At 51.9% G+C, this 17721-nt stretch overlaps 10 protein-coding genes across 10 annotated transcripts; 6 read left to right on the forward strand and 4 right to left on the reverse strand.

Moving 5' to 3' along the window:
* Nucleotides 1–299: 299 nt before the first annotated feature.
* Nucleotides 300–1593, forward strand: PUS4 (pseudouridine synthase PUS4; the record flags this gene model as incomplete). Its single annotated transcript, XM_046084702.1, has 2 exons — nucleotides 300–333; nucleotides 398–1593. The coding sequence occupies 2 exons, from the start codon at nucleotides 300–302 to the stop codon at nucleotides 1591–1593; spliced, it is 1230 nt and encodes a 409-aa protein (XP_045940665.1).
* Nucleotides 1594–2509: 916 nt separating this feature from the next.
* ebp2 (EBP2 family rRNA-processing protein) lies at nucleotides 2510–3787 on the reverse strand (the record flags this gene model as incomplete). The annotated part of the gene is made up of 3 exons (XM_046084703.1): nucleotides 2510–2805; nucleotides 2879–3575; nucleotides 3659–3787. The coding sequence occupies 3 exons, from the start codon at nucleotides 3785–3787 to the stop codon at nucleotides 2510–2512; spliced, it is 1122 nt and encodes a 373-aa protein (XP_045940666.1).
* A 401-nt stretch (nucleotides 3788–4188) lies between these two features.
* LDX57_003066 (heat shock factor-binding 1 family protein) lies at nucleotides 4189–4639 on the forward strand (the record flags this gene model as incomplete). The annotated part of the gene is made up of 3 exons (XM_046084704.1): nucleotides 4189–4251; nucleotides 4365–4464; nucleotides 4554–4639. 3 exons carry the CDS (start codon nucleotides 4189–4191, stop codon nucleotides 4637–4639), a joined length of 249 nt encoding a protein of 82 aa, XP_045940667.1.
* A 395-nt stretch (nucleotides 4640–5034) lies between these two features.
* On the reverse strand, nucleotides 5035–6091 carry LDX57_003067 (uncharacterized protein; the record flags this gene model as incomplete). Its single annotated transcript, XM_046084705.1, has 5 exons — nucleotides 5035–5225; nucleotides 5300–5619; nucleotides 5675–5778; nucleotides 5838–5993; nucleotides 6050–6091. The coding sequence occupies 5 exons, from the start codon at nucleotides 6089–6091 to the stop codon at nucleotides 5035–5037; spliced, it is 813 nt and encodes a 270-aa protein (XP_045940668.1).
* A 778-nt stretch (nucleotides 6092–6869) lies between these two features.
* On the forward strand, nucleotides 6870–7592 carry LDX57_003068 (uncharacterized protein; the record flags this gene model as incomplete). The annotated part of the gene is made up of 1 exon (XM_046084706.1): nucleotides 6870–7592. One exon carries the CDS (start codon nucleotides 6870–6872, stop codon nucleotides 7590–7592), a length of 723 nt encoding a protein of 240 aa, XP_045940669.1.
* Nucleotides 7593–8126: 534 nt separating this feature from the next.
* On the forward strand, nucleotides 8127–8600 carry LDX57_003069 (uncharacterized protein; the record flags this gene model as incomplete). Its single annotated transcript, XM_046084707.1, has 1 exon — nucleotides 8127–8600. The coding sequence occupies one exon, from the start codon at nucleotides 8127–8129 to the stop codon at nucleotides 8598–8600; it is 474 nt and encodes a 157-aa protein (XP_045940670.1).
* A 556-nt stretch (nucleotides 8601–9156) lies between these two features.
* On the reverse strand, nucleotides 9157–9832 carry LDX57_003070 (uncharacterized protein; the record flags this gene model as incomplete). Its single annotated transcript, XM_046084708.1, has 2 exons — nucleotides 9157–9485; nucleotides 9544–9832. The coding sequence occupies 2 exons, from the start codon at nucleotides 9830–9832 to the stop codon at nucleotides 9157–9159; spliced, it is 618 nt and encodes a 205-aa protein (XP_045940671.1).
* A 997-nt stretch (nucleotides 9833–10829) lies between these two features.
* Nucleotides 10830–12057, forward strand: LDX57_003071 (protein disulfide isomerase family protein; the record flags this gene model as incomplete). The annotated part of the gene is made up of 2 exons (XM_046084709.1): nucleotides 10830–11352; nucleotides 11465–12057. The coding sequence occupies 2 exons, from the start codon at nucleotides 10830–10832 to the stop codon at nucleotides 12055–12057; spliced, it is 1116 nt and encodes a 371-aa protein (XP_045940672.1).
* Nucleotides 12058–12322: 265 nt separating this feature from the next.
* LDX57_003072 (MKT1 family protein) lies at nucleotides 12323–15015 on the reverse strand (the record flags this gene model as incomplete). The annotated part of the gene is made up of 9 exons (XM_046084710.1): nucleotides 12323–12412; nucleotides 12477–12669; nucleotides 12723–12954; nucleotides 13021–13270; nucleotides 13338–13424; nucleotides 13476–14318; nucleotides 14392–14489; nucleotides 14567–14935; nucleotides 15009–15015. The coding sequence occupies 9 exons, from the start codon at nucleotides 15013–15015 to the stop codon at nucleotides 12323–12325; spliced, it is 2169 nt and encodes a 722-aa protein (XP_045940673.1).
* Nucleotides 15016–15997: 982 nt separating this feature from the next.
* Nucleotides 15998–17499, forward strand: LDX57_003073 (putative oxidoreductase, 2OG-Fe(II) oxygenase family; the record flags this gene model as incomplete). The annotated part of the gene is made up of 6 exons (XM_046084711.1): nucleotides 15998–16177; nucleotides 16271–16330; nucleotides 16392–16445; nucleotides 16517–16533; nucleotides 16602–16752; nucleotides 16846–17499. 6 exons carry the CDS (start codon nucleotides 15998–16000, stop codon nucleotides 17497–17499), a joined length of 1116 nt encoding a protein of 371 aa, XP_045940674.1.
* Nucleotides 17500–17721: the final 222 nt, after the last annotated feature.

The following is a 17721-nucleotide window of genomic DNA, read 5'->3' on the forward strand; positions in this document are numbered from 1 at the left end:
GAGAAAGAGGAAGAGGGACGAGGCAGAAGGTCGAGAGGAATCGCCTCGATTACCGCTGCCGTACGCCGTATCGCTCCATTATCTACTACCGGCGGGTAAATTACATCCTCCGGTACGTTCCCGCTTGTATAAATATTACGTCTGGTTGTTCTACTTTTCTTCGTCTTTTCCTGCAGCGATTCCATTTCTTCGACTTCTTCCTGATTTCGTCCTGCTCGTCTCCTCCCTCCATATTTCTCCTCCTCTTGCTATCGCGATAGATGGGACTCCGGCGCGGCTTGAAACTCTTTCGCACCACCATGTCCGGAGAAAAGATCTACGAGGGCGTCTTTGGTATGCGGTGCTCGCCATCTCGGCTTCACTACAACTACAAGGATCCCGACTAACTTCGCAACAGCGGTTCACAAGCCCCAAGACGTCAGCTCCGCCGGTGTCATCCGTGACCTTCAACGCCATTTCAACCCGTCGAAACTGTTCGAGCCCTGGATCACGACCGAGCGAGAACGACGCGAGCGCGAGAGTCAATTCCAACGCAGGCGTCGTCGACAGCAGAAGGTGGAAGTCAAGATCGGCCATGGAGGAACCCTTGACCCCATGGCGACGGGTGTGCTGGTAGCGGGCGTAGGCAAGGGTACGAAGTTCCTCAACAACTTCCTGGGGTGCACCAAGTCCTACGAGACGGTGATTCTTTTCGGAGCCGAGACCGACACCTACGACCGGCTGGGAAAGATCGTGCGGCGAGGTCCCTACGAGCATATCACGCGGGAGGCGGTGGAGAAGGCGCTGGATCAGTTCCGCGGCAAGATCATGCAGCGGCCGCCTATCTTCTCGGCGCTAAAGGTGCAGGGCAAGCCCATGTACCAATATGCGCGGGAGGGCAAGGAAATTCCCATTGAAATTAAGGAACGGCCGGTCGAGGTGAACGAGATGCGCATCGTTGAATGGTACGAGCCTGGAACGCATGAGTATAAGTGGCCGGAGGTGGAGGCCGCTGCCGAGGAGAAAGAGGTCGCGGAGAAACTGCTGGCGCAGGACGACACCATGTCGGCCGTCGCGCCCGTCGAGGGTGTAGAACCAACCGGACAGACCGAGCAGCAGGATGCCTCGTCGGCGAAGCGCAAGTCCCCGCCTCCGGCCGAAAGCCCCAAAGAAGACGCGGCCGATGGTGCAGCTAGCCCGGCTGCAGAAGCTGCTCCTGCGAAGAAGCAGAAGGTATCTGCCGAGGGAGAAGAGACTGTAACCACGTCTGAGCAAACATCGACGGACGCTCCGGAAGCCGCCGAAGAGTCTGCCAGTTCGGCGCAAACGAAGGAGAAAGCCTCTCAACCGCAGCCTGCCGCCGTGAAGATCGTCATGACCGTCACCTCTGGCTTCTACGTCCGCACTTTTGCCCACGACCTGGGAAGGGCCGTCGGGAGCTGCGGTCTTATGAGCTCTCTCATCCGAACCCGTCAGGGAGACTTTGAGCTTGATCCCGAGAAGGTCCTGGAGTACCGGGACCTCGAGGCCGGCGAGGAAGTGTGGGGGCCTAAAGTGAAGGGCTTCCTCGATCAGTGGGAGAAGAAGCGGGCGGCCGAGGAGGGTCATAACTGAGGTCGGTTCATCGGAATATTCCAGTTCTGTATAATAGATATACCCACTCACTCGAAGAAGTGGCCCTAAAAGTATGAGCAAATACCTGTTACAATTCAATCACTGCAAGACGATATGATAATGAGAGATCAGCATTGATTGTTTCTCAACATTTCTTACTAAACCCGCTAGACTCCCCAGTCATTCAAGCCTATCGTTCCATCAAGGATCTTTTCCGGAGCGTACGGTTCTCAGTAAATATCCTTCGCCTTTTTCTTGTTTGTCGATACAACAATAAGCTGATGCAATCTATCTAGGTCACTAGTGGCGGTGGCGTAAGGGGATTGGAAGCAGCGCGCACGATCATCGAAAGCGGCGGAGACGTGATTTCCCTCAATCGACGGGATGAGCCTCTCGCAGAGCCTTGGAGTATTCATATATCCGTCCGTTAGCCTCAGTTATGTACTCAATGCTGACATCCAGCCCCGTACCATCAGAAACGGCCACAGAAACCGCATTTCGCCATGCCACTAAAGGATGGTATTTCCGATGCGATATCGGCGACGACGAGCATGTTCGCGCAACGATCATATGGCTTACCAGGAAGTATGGTGTCGAACATGAGTGCTCACGGTTCAGCAGTAGGGGCGTCCGTCCCTAGGTAGGGACGTATTGTGATACTCTCTCTTGCTCTTATCCAGTCTCTTAGCACCGTCCTTCATCTTCTTCACCGAACATCCACGCGCGGAAGCCCCAGGTGTCAATCATTCGTGCGGTCTAAGGTCTGGAAAGTTGAATAAATGAGAACAAGGCTGTCTTTCTTCTCTTTTGAGCCCAGACAACCAGCTTTTTTGTATTTCCCAAACCCGAACAAGCAGAGATAACGTAAGGAGAATAAGTACAAGTCAAAGTCAAAACGTCAATCGATTGGAATCACTCAACCCCGTCCCTTCGCGGCCGCTCTCTTGCTCTTGCCCGGTCTCTTAGCGCCTCCCTTCATCTTCTTCACCGAGAAGTCGCGCATGTCTCCACTGGAAGCGGCATCGCCGCTCTTAGCAAAGCGCTTCTTGCCGCCGAAGCCAAACTTCTCGTTCTTCTTCTGACGCTTCATCGAGGGACCGCTGTTCTCGTCACGGCCGCGCTTCCGGCTACCGGGCTGGTTCGAATCGTCGATGGCAACGTCAAACAGGTTGTTGGTATCATCTGTAGGGCCGGAGGTATCATCCTTACGCTCTGAGTAGGGAAAAGAGATATCGTTAGCATCGGAGTCCTAATGGTCCCGCAAATTCTGTTAAGGGTAACTCACTCTTCTTCAAAGCGGTGATCTTATCCAACGTCTCACGCTTCTCCTTCTGTCTCTGCTGCAACTTAGCCACCTGCACCTGTTTTCCGAACTTCTTCAGATCACGCTGTTTGCGCGCATCGGCCGCCGCCTTCTTCGCAGCCGCCTCGTCGAACAGCTTCTTCTTGATCTTGCCCATGTGCTCGTCCGTCTTGATCATCTCCGCGAAGTAATCGCCCGGACGGGTGAACGGCACACCTTCCTTCTTCAGCAGACCACGCGCCGACGTGGCAGCCGCCTGGCAGACCTTGTAGAAGGCCAGTTCGCGGTTCAAGTCGTCGTTGGGGTCGGGGACTTCGATGGGCTCTTGCGAGACAAGGGAATTGTGCTCGGAGAACTGGGTCTGAGGGGTGATGAAGGAGATGCGTTTGATGGAGGTGTTGATGGCAGCCGAGTTGTTGATTGTGAGACGTTGATGCGGCACCACATCTTCTCTTTCGTCGTCGGAGAGGTCGGAGAGCGGGATATCTTCGTCTTCCTCTTCGTCCTCTTCCTCCTCCTCGTCGTCTTCGTTGTCGCCGGTCTTCTTGTCGTCTTCCTCAGCAGGGGCCTTCACTTCCACTTCCTCTTCCTCGTTCTCGGACTCATCCTCCTCCTTCTCCTCCTCGGGGTCGGCCTTCTCGGCGTCGTGTTTCTTAGACTTCGATTTCGAGGGCTGGGCCTTCAGCATGAATTAGTCTTAAGGGTCGCCACAAAACCGCCCACGGCCTCATAGAAAGAGGATCAGAAAAAAGTAAATCATACCTCGACCTTCTCGCCCTTCGCAGCCTTCTTCTTGTTCGCCGCCTTCACTTGCTTCTTCTGTTTCTCAGCGTCGTAGTCGCGACCGCGATGGTCGTCCAGCGCCTGAAGCAATTTACTCCGCTTGGGCATTTTGAAGGATGGACTAAATCAGATCAGTCCTTGACTGTGATTAATTAGAGATTTCAGAAAGAGAAAATGACCGGAGAAAAAAAAAAGTGAGAGAAAGCTCGAAGCAGCTACGGACTTCCGACAAGCACGGGAATTTTTTTGGGATGCGGCTAGTCTATATCTGGTTAGATTAGATGATAAGAGGATACTAGCCTAGATACGGTTAGAGTGACCCGGGAAACGGGAAGAACAGATGATCCGAGATCTTATCGGACTTGTTGCGCTGTTGATACCGAGTAGTTATTACCTCCATGTCGAATTGTCGCTGTTGGTCTTCACCTTCTGACGCAGTGGGCTTGGCAGCGTGCAGTATACGGCTAACCTTTCCTCTTATTTGGCTCACTTGATCACATTCCTTCATTATGGCCGAAGAATCTAAACGCGCCTCCACGTCGGAAGCCCTCGCATCTCCTGCTAGTGATCAGGTTCGCAACTCCCCGCATGCATGCATTCATGCCACCCTATGCTTCGCAACATTTCGCGGCTCCGAATGTGCTAAACAGACGGAACTGAATGGCTAATATTTTCTTATGGCTAGAATGCTGATGCGCAAACCCAATTGACCGCCGCGGTCGACGACCTCCTAGACCAACTCCAGCATAAATTCGACAACGTGTCGCAGGAAATGTTCGGAAAACGTGCGCAACCCCCACAACTCCTCCATGCGGTCTTTCTTATAACATAAAACTAGCACAGTCAGTATATCAGGTGCTAATGTGGATTACAGTAGATGAAATGGTCCGCCGACTAGACGAACTTGAAGCCTCAATGCACAGCGCCTCGGATGCCGGGCCGACCAGTCCTGCCAAGTAAATAATACCGAGCTCGAACTCACGGGAAGTGTAGACTTCTTGGTCATGTTTTTTAGCGATACATATATGTGAAGGCTTTTGGTTGGTTGGAGGTGATGCGTGTACAGAGGAAAGAAGACGTTTTTGGTACTCTTGCATTTGGAGGCCTTAGATGTGGCATTTTTAAGATACCCTAAGATTATTTATTGGATATTTCTCGTCGGTTCATTGCTGATCTTTTAGATTTGATTACTTATACTGCTTGGAATTTTAGAGCCAGTGGAACGTTCTCGTCATTGGTGTTTCCTCATTACTACCTGGAGTCTTCTCGACATTATTATAACCAGCCTCCTGGGCTTCCTGTGCGATTCTTGCTCCATACAATAAACAGACCAGGTACGTCTACCGTCTTTCCATCTAGAGCCACTGCTTGTTTCCATAGTGAGAAACAAACCCGCCGGCATAACCCTTACTGATCTCCGCCCTATGGATGGTCTCGAGGACCGCACGAACCGACTCTCCAGGAGTAATCGGACCCTTGAAGCCAGGCGCATAGGTCGCGAACTTCCCAACCATCTTGGCCGCACCGGCCGCTTGTTCCGGGGTTTCTATCGATACAGTCAATCAGTCTCGTCTCCATGGATCGTAAAGCCGAGTGGAGTGAGCGAGGGAGCAGACTTACGATTATCATAGCTACCAGTATCGACCAGTCCCGGGCTGACGCCCAGGAAGAGGATCCCGTCCTCTTTATATTGGGCACTGAACTTGGCATAGGTTGCGTTCATGGCCGCCTTGCTGATCGAATACGGCGCTCCCGCGACAATATCAAAGGCTGAGATGAATTCGATATCTGCCATTCCGGACGTGATGGTGATCACCTTCTTGGCGTCACCTTTCTTAATCAATGGCAGAAACAGCGAGAACAGGTGGATGTTGCCCAGGACGTTCACGCGGATCGAATTTAGAAGATCCTCGTCTAGCTGTTTGGGCGATTTGGCGGCGCTGTACACAAGCTCGTCAGCAGGAAGTTCTCGGGAGCAGATCAGGAAGAGCATACAGATCACCGATCCCTTCATAGGCCGACCAGGTAGATACCCATGCGGCATTTGCAACCAGATGGTCTAGACTGCTGGTCACTTTCTCGACCTCCGCAACGGCGCTCTACTTCCATTGTGAGCAGGGCTAATCACTGATCGCTCTCAACAAGAGACAAGACTAACCTTGAGTGCATCGTAATCGGTCAAATCCGCTTCCACAAGATGAACGTTTCCCCCCGGGATCTCCTTGGACACTTTTTCTTCTGTCGCCGCTTTGTTGCGCACGAGACCGATGACCACATTGCTGGGGTCGGCGGCAAGTTGGCGCAGGAATTCGAACTATCAGATGAGGTTACTTAGTAAAGGTTCCAATTGGCATGGAAGAAGATGCCTACTCCGATTCCGCGAGATGCACCGGTGATGAGATAAGAAGGCATGGTGATGAAATGTCAGCGGCGGAAAGGAGTAGGATATATTGCAAGCGAATCTGTCTGTTGAATCAAAGGACAAGAGATTGAATGTATTCCTTGTGGTTATGTGGATGTCTAAGACATTGGCTTGTTTATATAGTCATTTCGACATAACTTCCGTCATCATCTATCTCTGCAAACATTACAAATGACTTCCTTCTCATTCATTCCATCAGGACATTTATTGTGTCATCATCATGCTCCACGCTATTGAGGAAATGAAACAGACCAGTCTTATAATACGGGATTTCTAATCATGAGAATAGGAAGAATTTAGCGTTGTATAGACCAATAAGACAGTGACAAGGGATGGTACCATAACTACAGCTAAAGCCATTTGTCAGCCTGTCCCCAATCTATTCCCTCGTTTGGCTCCACCTCGTAGGGCAAAGTCAGTTTCAGAATAACTAATCATCCAGATCCACCTCTCTTTCCTATTATACGGGCCACGCTAATGATGATTAGTATCTATAGTTGCATCATCGAAACACAGATGTCTGTCTCTTGAGAGTGAGAGATGATGAGGTCGCATTCAATGCTTAATCCCAATCACGTGGCTCGATCATCCTCAAGAGACCGCCGGCACAGAGACCATTAGTACTCTATGGAACTTCCTTGTAAAGGGACTGTCATGCTGTGGCCTGCAATATCGTCTAGGTTGATATCGAGGCTGAGCGCTGTTGTGTTGCATCGAAGACACCTCAGCACTCATCCCTTCGGTTCATCAAAGCAGTCATTATCCACAATGGCCGTTCCGTGCGTCATCTCCACGGGACCAGATCAAGACCTTTTCGCCTATACGGCTGGGCGCTACATATTCAACGAAAAACGTCGCCTTGAAGAGCGATATGCTGAATTTGACGTTGAAGCGCTCAAAACGGTGGCCGCAAGCAGCGTCGGTAGGGACGCCGTCCTCCAAATCAAAAAACTTGCAGAGGGTGGTTTCAACAGGGTCTTTGTTCTCACCATGAGCGATGGCTTCGAGGTCATAGCCAAGACTCCCTACCCGGTCACCGTCCCCACGAAGCTGGCGACCGAAAGCGAAGTCGCGACGCTTGACTTTCTACGGACGAGAGGTATACCCGTGCCGCAAGTTTACGCCTATTCCTCGCAAAGCAACAACGCCGTGGGAACCGAGTATATCATCATGGAGAAGGCTCCTGGACAGCCATTGGATCGTCGCTGGTTTGATCTTACCCCGAAAGAAAGGGTTCAGTTAGTGACCAGCTACGTCGATATCGAACGGAAGCTGTTCTCAATCCCGTTTGGATCTTACGGCAGCCTCTACTATACACACTCTATACATCCACATCTCCAACATGATATTTATCGAACGCCACATAAGGATGATAGTCAAGCCCGGTTTTGTATAGGACCTTCCGCGGATTATACGTTTTGGCGGGGAAAGCGCGCCTCCCTTGATTTGGAACGCGGGCCTTGTCAGTCTTTTACTCCCAGTCACACCTGACGAACTGGAATTTTTGACCGTGTGTAGGGAGAGACCATCGGGAATATGTTCGAAGCGTAGGCTGTCGGGAGTTCGAATGGACCCGTCGATGTGGCAAGCCGCAGCGAAATGATTTCCCTCATAACAATATCGTCAAGGGGGCGATTTCCCCAGGGATCTACCTCGATCTTCTACAGAAGTTTATCTCACTGGCGCCGTACATTCTTCCTGAAGATCGGGAGAGCCCAATGAACATGCCTACCATGCGACATACAGGTAAGCTCCAGTGCTAACATCCATGGCCCTCTGATTCTAACCGGCCCAGATCTAAACCCATCCAACGTATTTGTGTCGGACTCTTGTGAAGTATCATGCATCGTCGACTGGCAACATAGCTCCATTCTCCCGTTGCTACTCACGGCGGGCAATCCGCCACTCTTTGAGAATCCAGACTCCGAGCCGCCCACCAGTTTGGAAAAGCCGTCCCTGCCCGACGATTACAGTTCCCTAGGTCCCGAAGAGCAATCCAAAGCCAAAGAGCTTCATCGCCGGCGAATGCTGTTCTATCTGTACGTGATATTCAACGGCCGGGATAACAAAGTCCATCTTGAGGCACTTCGATACCCCCTTCTGCCACTTCGGCAACATGCAGTGGACAGAGCTGGCCGCCAATGGAGTGGCAATATAATTACGCTGAAAGGAGCACTCATTAGACTTACTGAGCGCTGGGAGCAGTTGAAGAGCAATCCGGAGAAGAACGCGTGCCCGGTTATTTTCGATAAAGAGGAAAGTGAGGAATTATATCGTGTTGAAGAGGACTGGTTTAAGGCGACGATATTACTCGAGCATTGGCGGTCTCTTTTGGACGACCTAGGAGAAGATGGATGGGTCAGGCATGAAGCATACGAAGCAGTCATGGAGACGAACAAGGAGCTCAAGGCGGAGTGGCTAGCTGAAGCAGAAGATGAGGACGATTTCAAGTCAGTAGACCTGTTCTGGCCATTCCAGGATCACGAAGAAATCGATTAGGAGATCTCTCCAAACTACATGGCGGGCTTGCATCTGGAGTCCAGGCCTCCTGTTAAAACACAACCACGGAGTCACCAGTGATGCATCCTGAAGGGGAGACAGCTATTTATGCAATTCCCCTTGAATCCACTCGTCCTGTTCGAGCTCTTTAGCAGAACTTCGTTTCTCTGGCACCCATTGCAGCATTTTTCGAACAAGGCAGAGAAACTTCTCCTTATCCTCTCCCTCGAGGCTGGTTTCCCTTTGTTCAAGCGGGGTATGTTCTCCCACTGGAATTCCAGCACAGAAATCACCTAGTGTCAGCGACGGTTAGTGTTTGCCTCTCGATCTAGATCGTATCATTAGAGGGACAGAGATGTATTACCTTCCTCCGAAAAGAACTTTGACGTCAGATTCCCGCGCCTAAGTAACCCTTTCGGCGGCGGACCAAGAAGACGTATCATTTCGGCAAGATGAGCCCGACTCCTATAAGCCTTGAACTCAGGGTCCTGGCCGCTAAACAAACCTCCTCCTTCGAAAAGATTCCAAATCTGACGATCATATAAACCCCAGGCCTTTACATCAGGGATATCGAATTACTTACCACACATCCGGCATTCCAGATATCAACGCTATAGGTCCACGGAACTTGTAAAATCACTTCGGGTGCTCGATAGATATTAGGTTGAATATCTTCTGAGTGCTCTTCATCTCCGAACACGGCCGAGCCAAAATCGCAGAGAACAGGCGCGCCTATGTCTTTAGGCATCTTGAGTTCGCGGGAGGTATAGATTGTCCTTCCATCAAGTTCCTTTCGTGGACAGGGGTGCCGGAGTTCGTTCTCTTCGAAATCATGGAAAACGGAATCATCGTCGATGCCGAACATGAGGTTATCAGCTTTGATATCTAGTATGTGGGTAAGCAAAGAAACAATAGACAGCTGAGAAACCCTAGAATATGGTACCAGTATGGATGATCTTGCACTCGCTATGCAAATAATCTAACGCAAGAAATAGACGGTGAAGAGTAACTGCTACGATGGGCGGAGGCAGTCTTCGCACTGGGTTACGATGTAGAAAATCCAACACACTCTCCCAGAGCGGCGGATGCACAAGACATCGATGTTCATCTTCAGGTCCGCTGATATCAAAACTGTCCAGCAGTGATCGAACATACCTACGCCCAGGATGATTTCGCGAAGCCCCTTGGATACGTCTGTAGACATTAAGCTCGTCGTCCAGCTGCTGGCCCATTGACGACGACCTGATGAAGATCTTAAGAGTAACATAACGGCGATAGCTATGTCTCTAATTAGCTTAGAGCACTCAACCCAGACGTGGAACCCTTCCCAGGGAACTGTCTACTTCCTACTCACTCCATATCACGCGCAAGCCAGACGGTGGAGCTCGCTCCAAACCCCAATTTCCCCAGTACTTGGTACCGGTCCTGGAGAATCTCCCCGATTCGAGTCGGATAGTATCGACCAGCCACATAGCCCGGGATCGTCTCTTCCTCGATTGCCTAAGTTGTGGGTAGGCGAATGAAATTGGGGTTGGTGAAGTTGAGAGGCGTCCATCTTCGTCCGAGCCGAGGCAAGAAGCTCATCAAACTTTTTATCATCTGTGAGAGTTGTTCCCGCTACACCAAGGTGGCGTGATTCTTGGGGTTATTTACTCTATCTGGAGTGAATGATAAGGATGAAGTACAGTCGACATCTCATACTTCCGCTGGAAGTGACCCTCTGGTCTAGGCCGGTTTTGGTTAGAAGGAAATTGAGTTCCCACTAATTAGTGCATTGTGCCTCAGGCATCCACAGGATATAGAAGAGGTCCTCGTGTTGCATACATGAAAAGATCTTAGCAAATGACTCAACAAACTACACACCCAGCACCTAATGGTACATTAGAACGACGAATGTGTTGACTAAATTATAAGTCTAGAAAGAAATAAAAAGGTGAGAAATGAATATGCAAACTATTTAGGTGTTAACACTTCTCTCCGTTACACCTGAATCTGTAGATCGGATGACTCAGCCGGGAGTTACCAAGTGTCCTCTTCCGCCCCACATTTTGCCGCCTTCCTCCGCCGGAGCTTCCATGCGCATTAATCAGTCGAATAAATAATCACTGCAAGTACTGCGTACTCCTGACCCTCCGTCTCTCCCTCCCCGGCTAGAGCTGCTTCTCGATATATCCCCTTTCATTGAACCGAACCGTACCCTCAATAACAATACCCCCTGCCCTACTCACCATGGCTCGATTGAGCGTCCTGCTCGTCAGCTGCCTCGCCTTCCTGGTCGGCATCGTCACGGCCAGCTCCGCGGTGGTAGATCTGATCCCCAAGAACTTCGACAACGTCGTGCTCAAGTCCGGCAAGCCCGCTCTGGTTGAATTCTTCGCCCCCTGGTGCGGCCACTGCAAGAACCTGGCCCCCGTGTACGAGGAGCTGGCCCAGGCGTTCGCCCACGCCGAGGACAAAGTGACCGTGGGCAAGGTGGACGCGGACGAGAACCGTGATCTCGGCAAGCGCTTCGGTATCCAGGGCTTCCCGACGCTGAAATGGTTCGACGGCAAGAGCGACAAGCCCGTCGAGTACAACGGCGGTCGGGACCTCGAGAGTCTGTCGGCTTTCATCACCGAGAAGACGGGTGTTAAGCCTCGCGGTCCGAAGAAGGAGCCCAGCAGGGTTGAGATGCTGACGGACTCCAACTTCAAGACGACTGTCGGTGGCGAGAAGGATGTTCTGGTTGCGTTTACGGCGCCTTGGTGCGGACGTGAGTAGATTCCTGTTGTTTTGTTTGTTCATCTATGGGTTTTGGTGGGGGGCGTTTTTGTACACATGCCCTCGTTGTTCTGTTTGATACTGACGGTTTCCTGGGAATATAGACTGCAAGAACCTCGCCCCTACCTGGGAAACCCTCGCCAACGACTTCGCCCTCGAGTCCAACGTCGTGATCGCCAAGGTCGACGCTGATGCCGAGAACGGCCGCGCCACCGCCAGGGAGCAGGGCGTCACCGGCTACCCGACGATCAAGTTCTTCCCCAAGGGCTCCACGGAAGGCGAGACCTACTCCGGGGCTCGCTCCGAGGTGGCCTTCCTCGAGTTCCTGAACGCCAAGGCTGGCACCCACCGTGCGGTCGGCGGCGGACTCGACGACAAGGCCGGCACCATCCCCACCCTGGACTCCCTGGTCGCCAAGTACACGTCCTCGGAGAGCTTCGAGGAGCTCGTCAAGGAGGTCAAGAAGGTCGCCAAGGGCCTCCAGGACAAGTACGCTCAGTACTATGTCAAGGTTGCCGAGAAGCTGAGCCAGAACCACGAGTACGCCACCAAGGAGTTTGCTCGGTTGAGCAAGATCCTGGCCAAGGGCGGCTCGGCGCCCGAGAAGATCGATGATCTCATCTCGCGTAGCAATGTGCTGCGTCGCTTCTTGGGTGAAAAGAAGGAGGACGAGGAGGCCACCAAGGACGAACTGTAGATATTTGTGTTGTTTCTGTCCTTGGTTTTGTTTGATTTTGGTCTGGATGGTATCTAGAAACGAGATGATATATCAGCGTACTATTACTACTACTACAACTTATCATGACGTGGAATCTATGTTGTATGATATTATATGAGTGAATTGGCAGCAGGGTATTTCCGAGTAGACATGTTAGCATAAATGAGGCAGAGCTTGTTCTAGGCCCTATTGGCATTTGCATATTACTTGCCCACTCTACTCCGTACAATGCCCAGTTCCTCCTTTACCGTCTCTCGCTCAGCCACTGGTTGGCAGTCACAAACATCTGCCCGTCCTTGAAGTCTTTGCCGGCATTCTGTGTCCCCTTGTAGACCTGTGGGGAAGTTCTGATGTCAGTAAATGTGGGCTCCGCAGGGTGTCGGCCAGCGACTACTTACCGCATCCCATAGTTTAAAGGCGCGGTCCAGATTGCCGACGAAACTGTCGCAGTGTTGGAACCAATCCTTGCCCTTCGATTTGACCTCAGCCCGTGCCTCCGGCGACGTCGGGTTGTTCTGCAAAGGCAGGTCATCCAGGTAGGTGCGGACGGCAATGCCCAGGCCACAGTCATTGTCATTGATGAATGGAAGCCTGCATCGGGTTAGCAAGAGCCACGGTAATCGTCCGTGCTGTACTCCACTTACTTCAGACTCAGTTCACTCCAGTCATTCCGGTCCCGGTCGGCATGTCCGCTAAGGAACAGACTGGTCAAGACGACCTCGATCAGGCTCCTGAGCGCGGCGCGGACCTCCGAGATCAGAGAGCGGTAGCACAGCAGTTGCCTGCTTAGTGGCCCGGAATAGCCGATGCTCTTGTGTTGCAACTTGGCAATGCACGCAATCCGGGACACCAGCATGTTGAAATTCTTGTCCTCATCTAGAGTTTACAAGTGAGCTCAAGTTATTCGCCGTGGACTGGGGAGAAGGAATGGGCTGCGCTTACCGGTTCCCCTCATGGGACCTCCCGACACGTGAGAGAACCAATGTTTCGAGTTGATCAATCCAAGCCGAAGCATTTCAATGGCAAGGAAGGTGGGCTCTTCCAGGGCATCGTTGGGATCAAGAACAGAGAGCGCCTGCTCCAGGCAAACTCCCCACGGAGTTAGCTTATGTGAACTCTGGTCGATATAACCGCGAAGTTGCAGGAAACGCCAGAAAACGTTGCTGAAAATTTCATCCTGCGACGAAAGTGCCTGGTGATCGTCAGTACTCCTGTTTGTTGCCCAGTAAAAACAAAACAAGGCTGGGTAGAGAACGTACAGGGACGTCTTTGGACGAGAGAGATTTGGAAACGAATTCCGAGTCCTTCAAGCTTTGCACAGCAAATTTGAAAGGTCCAGAGGTTGCCTAGGTATTCGGTTAGTCATGACGGTTGATCAAGAGTGGGACTGTACTCACTTGGAGTTTCTTGACACCCTCCGGAAGTTGATCGGTGCGGACTTTCCATGATTGGATTGTATCCTTGACTGAGGGAAGACTCTTGAGGTTGATCGTTGTGTCGGCCTTATCGTCGTACCAGGGCCGCACGTTGATGACCTTGGTCTGGTAGAATCTATGGAGCGAGTTTGAAAGCAATCCAATCGATTGCGTCCGGATGGGAGTGAGAGTGGTACCCGCAACCTGACGATATATCTCAGTGTCTTCCACGCCCAACGGCTGCGAGACCAGCACCTCGCCAGACGTGAGATGGTTCGGCACGTCGGCACTCAGCAGGCCTCTAGAGAGGTAGAAATAGAGCTCTTCCGGCAGCCGTAGGCTGGTCAGCTCATGCACGTCGGAGGGGGCGTGCTCTGCATCCATCGGGCCGACGCGGCCTTCCTCGTCCATGATCACATGGTGTTTGATGGACATGTATGCACGCTTATAACGCTCCGTGTAGCGAGTCTCCTGTATGCGGCGATCCTCCTCGTAGTGGGCGCAGAGAGCGAGCGCACTTCGTCCCGTCGTGTTGAACAGCTGTAGGGCGTCGCGAAGAGTAGCGCCCTTACCGGGAAAGGCCGAATTCTCGAAGAGTGGGCATGTTGACAGGAACGAAGACCCTAGGAGGAGACCAAAGTCGATAAACTGCTCGGTGCTCAGTCGGCCCAGGTCGTCCTGGCACGTTTGTTTGGAGAGAAAGGAAAACTGCGCCGGATCGGCATCAACCCGGGTAATCAATTTGTCGATGTCGAAAAGTAACACTTCCGACGGCCCCCAGACTGCGTCGACCAGTGGGTTCGAGCCTTTGGTCAGATGGGAGAGCTAGAGCAGGGACGCGAGCCGTCAGAAACACATTCCCCAATTGTAGGAACCATGAAAAAGATCGTCATCTCACCTGGGCCGCGGCATTATAGGGAGCCACCATATAATTTATACCATGTGCGAGAAGGATGCGTTGCAAAAAGCGGTAGAGGGATTCCGGTCGAGGAGTGCCTAGGAGGGGGTGAAGACGAAGCCAGTCAGCGCATGCGGAGCACACCCGCAGCGGTAGAGGGCGCGCGGCAACCTACCAGCACCACTGAATGCATCGACCACCTGATCCGCCTGCTGTTGGTCGTAGAGATCCCAAGCTTGCTCGAATGACCGCGCCGATTCCGGCTGCACGATAGGCCGCTGGTCTTTCGTGCCGAAGTCCAGGCCATTGAACACGAAGAAACAGCTAACGCCCAGTTCTTTCAGCGTCTGTAGCTCTCTTTCGATATTGGTCTTCAGGGCGAACGGGAAACCACCCAACGCGACCAGAAGAGGCTCGCGGGTGGAGGGCTGGAGGAGGTGCTGGGAAATGTAGTGCGACGCATCGATACCGACGACGGCCCCTTTGAGGACAGAGAGAGGGAGGGATTGGGTGCGGGGGGCGGCCCATTCATCCAAAAGACGGACTGGAGATAAAAGGACGCGGGTTAGTTAATGGCATTCCGATGGGGTTTGCTCAGGGAGCAAAAGGAAGCTTACTCGGCATTCTTCGAGCTAGGAAAGTGAGGTCAACTTTTCAGGTATCGAGAGCCCCGATAACGGGGGAGAGATAGGAATAGAAAGTAGCTCAAGTACGAGAGTGGGGGTGGAGGTCGAGGGAGAGAAGGGGAGGCGCGAGGCGGAGGAGGGGGGTAAGTACAGGGAGAGGAAAGGAAGGAAAGAAAGATGCAAAGTGGGATGAGGTGAAGCTGGAAGGAGACGAAGCGGAAGAGTGACGGGGGTCAAATTCAATTCGGCGGAAGAGCGGCCGTTTGTTCTTGTCCCACTTCACCTTCGAACGTCGCCTCTGCGCATTTACTGTCTAGAGATGGGTCGGACTCGAGGGTTTGATCGGGAGACTGTTTTGCGCAATGCATGCCAATTGTTGTTTACCTACAACTATCTCCAGAAATAGCATACATAGGTATAAGTTGTTATGTGTACCTAGTAGCTATAGTTAAACATATACTGAACACACCAGACAACGTAAACAAATAAGGACACGAAGAAATAAATTAGATTCATTGCACCTGACATGATCAATTATTATTGCAACAGTCCCCATTACTCTAGATAATCCAGTCCTTTCCAAAACAGGTAACATCGTCAAGTCACCTACACAGAAAGTATACGCACCCCCCGATCCTACCACCATTCCCACCGTCCTATCTACCTTTATACGGAGTACTCTTCAGAACCGGTGTGGTGGAGAAGACCCCGACGATAACGAGAATCCATTTGGTAAAAAGTAGAATGACATGAATCCCACGGAGGGTCCCATGGTCCGAACTTCTCCACGCGAGGTCGATAAGGAACCTACCTGGCCTAACGGTTGCCGATATTTAATGGACAAGATGTGACTGGATGTCGATCTCCTCTCTTTCCTCCTCTCCTCTCTTCCACTCGCTTTCCAAGATCTCTGGATACATAATCCAATAAACACCCTCATCCCTTGATCGAGTAGTTATCGTCTCTGACTCACAACGACAATGGAAGAACCCACCATGGCCGGACCCCCCATCGAACTACCGATAATCGACATTTCGAACCCCTCCGACCCCGCCGTGGGAAAGGCGATGCTAGACGCCGCGGCCAAGTATGGATTCCTCTATGTGAACAGCAAGGGCACGGATTTCGCCCCGGAAGATGTGAAGAGGGCTTTTGGTTTAGTATGGCATTCATTCTTACTCTTCCCTGGTTGACGTATCGGGCGCATCTGCCACGGAATGAACGTATTTCGCTAACTCGGGTGAATGCAATAGTCAAAGGAGTTCTTCATGTCTCCGGTAGAGGAAAAGGAGACTTGTCGGATCGAACCGAATGTGTGTTCAGCTAAGCTAACTCTGTCGACGGTGATGATGTAGACTGACTGTATGCGTTTAGAACCGGGGATGGTCTGGTATGCATGTAGAAACCTTGGACCCGGAGCATCAGCGGGTAAGTATAGATGAGACCTCTTAGCCTTTAACCTTCTCAGCCTAACATAACTAACCATATCTACAATCCAGACAGGAGATTTCAAAGAGTACGACCAAGCGAGAATCTCTACCAAAAGAAACGAATGACCCACTGACCAACTAACACCTCATCCAGAGGCTTCAACTTCGGCGAATTCAAGAACGGCAAAGCCCAGCAACCTCTGCCGCCATCGCTGGCACCGCATGAGTCCGAGATCGACCATTTCGCAAACCTATGCCACAAAACCTGCGACCGGATCCTCAAGCTCCTGGCGCTTGGTCTTCAGGTAAGTAGCCTAGAACGATCCCCAGCTCCGGATGATGGAAGATCCCAAGTATGTAAGTATGTAACAGGAGCTCACTGCCAGGCCGGTTTCTAGATCCCCGACGATTTCTTCACGACCCGCCATGATCCCAGCCTAGGGTCAACGGGCAGTATCCTGCGATATCTTTACTACCCATCGATCTTCTCCCCAGCGACGTCCTCCTACAAGCACGACCAGGACGTGCGCGCAGGAGCCCATTCCGACTACAGCAGTATCACGCTCCTGTTCCAGCGTCCCGGACAGCCGGGACTCGAGATCCTGACGCCCGAAAAGACCTGGGCCCCTGTGCCCGTGCAGCCGGGACAAACCGCCGCCGTCACAGAGAGCTCGGCGACGGAGGAGTTCGTCTTCCCGCCGATCCTAGTCAATATCGGTGACCTACTCAGTTATTGGACGGATGGTCTGCTCAAGTCGACCGTTCATCGAGTCGTTTTTCCCTTGTCTGAGCAGCGGAGTCCGAATCCCCGTGATCGGTATAGTGTCGTGTTCTTTTGCCATCCGCTGAACAATACGGAGTTGGTCCCCGTTCCCAGCGAAGTGGTGACTGCGTATCGCAAGAAATGCGAAGAGCAGGGGGTGTACGACGAGAAAGTCGGGTTCGGGGGTGGCGCCGGGAAATTGGAGCCAGGCAAACGCGCGCTAACAGCCTTTGAGCATCTGGAGTCGCGATTGGAGGCAACGTACGGCTTCAAGAAAGAAGAATCGTAACAGAACGTCCGTTCGAATGCTTGGATGGGAATGATAATCTAGATGGAAGAACTTCGGCAGGAAAGCCTTGAAACATAACAAGGCCAACAGGCCCTCTGAGTATTCAATTCGTCACATATAAAAATAAATAACAGATACTATGCATATGGTTGCAGATGAATCAATAGACAAGATATGCCATCCACTGGCACGTACAGAAAAGGCCAAGACCAAGGATTGCCA

This window comes from Aspergillus melleus (genome assembly GCF_016097325.1).
Source record: "Aspergillus melleus strain CBS 546.65 chromosome Unknown contig2, whole genome shotgun sequence".
Lineage (NCBI taxonomy): Eukaryota > Fungi > Ascomycota > Eurotiomycetes > Eurotiales > Aspergillaceae > Aspergillus > Aspergillus melleus.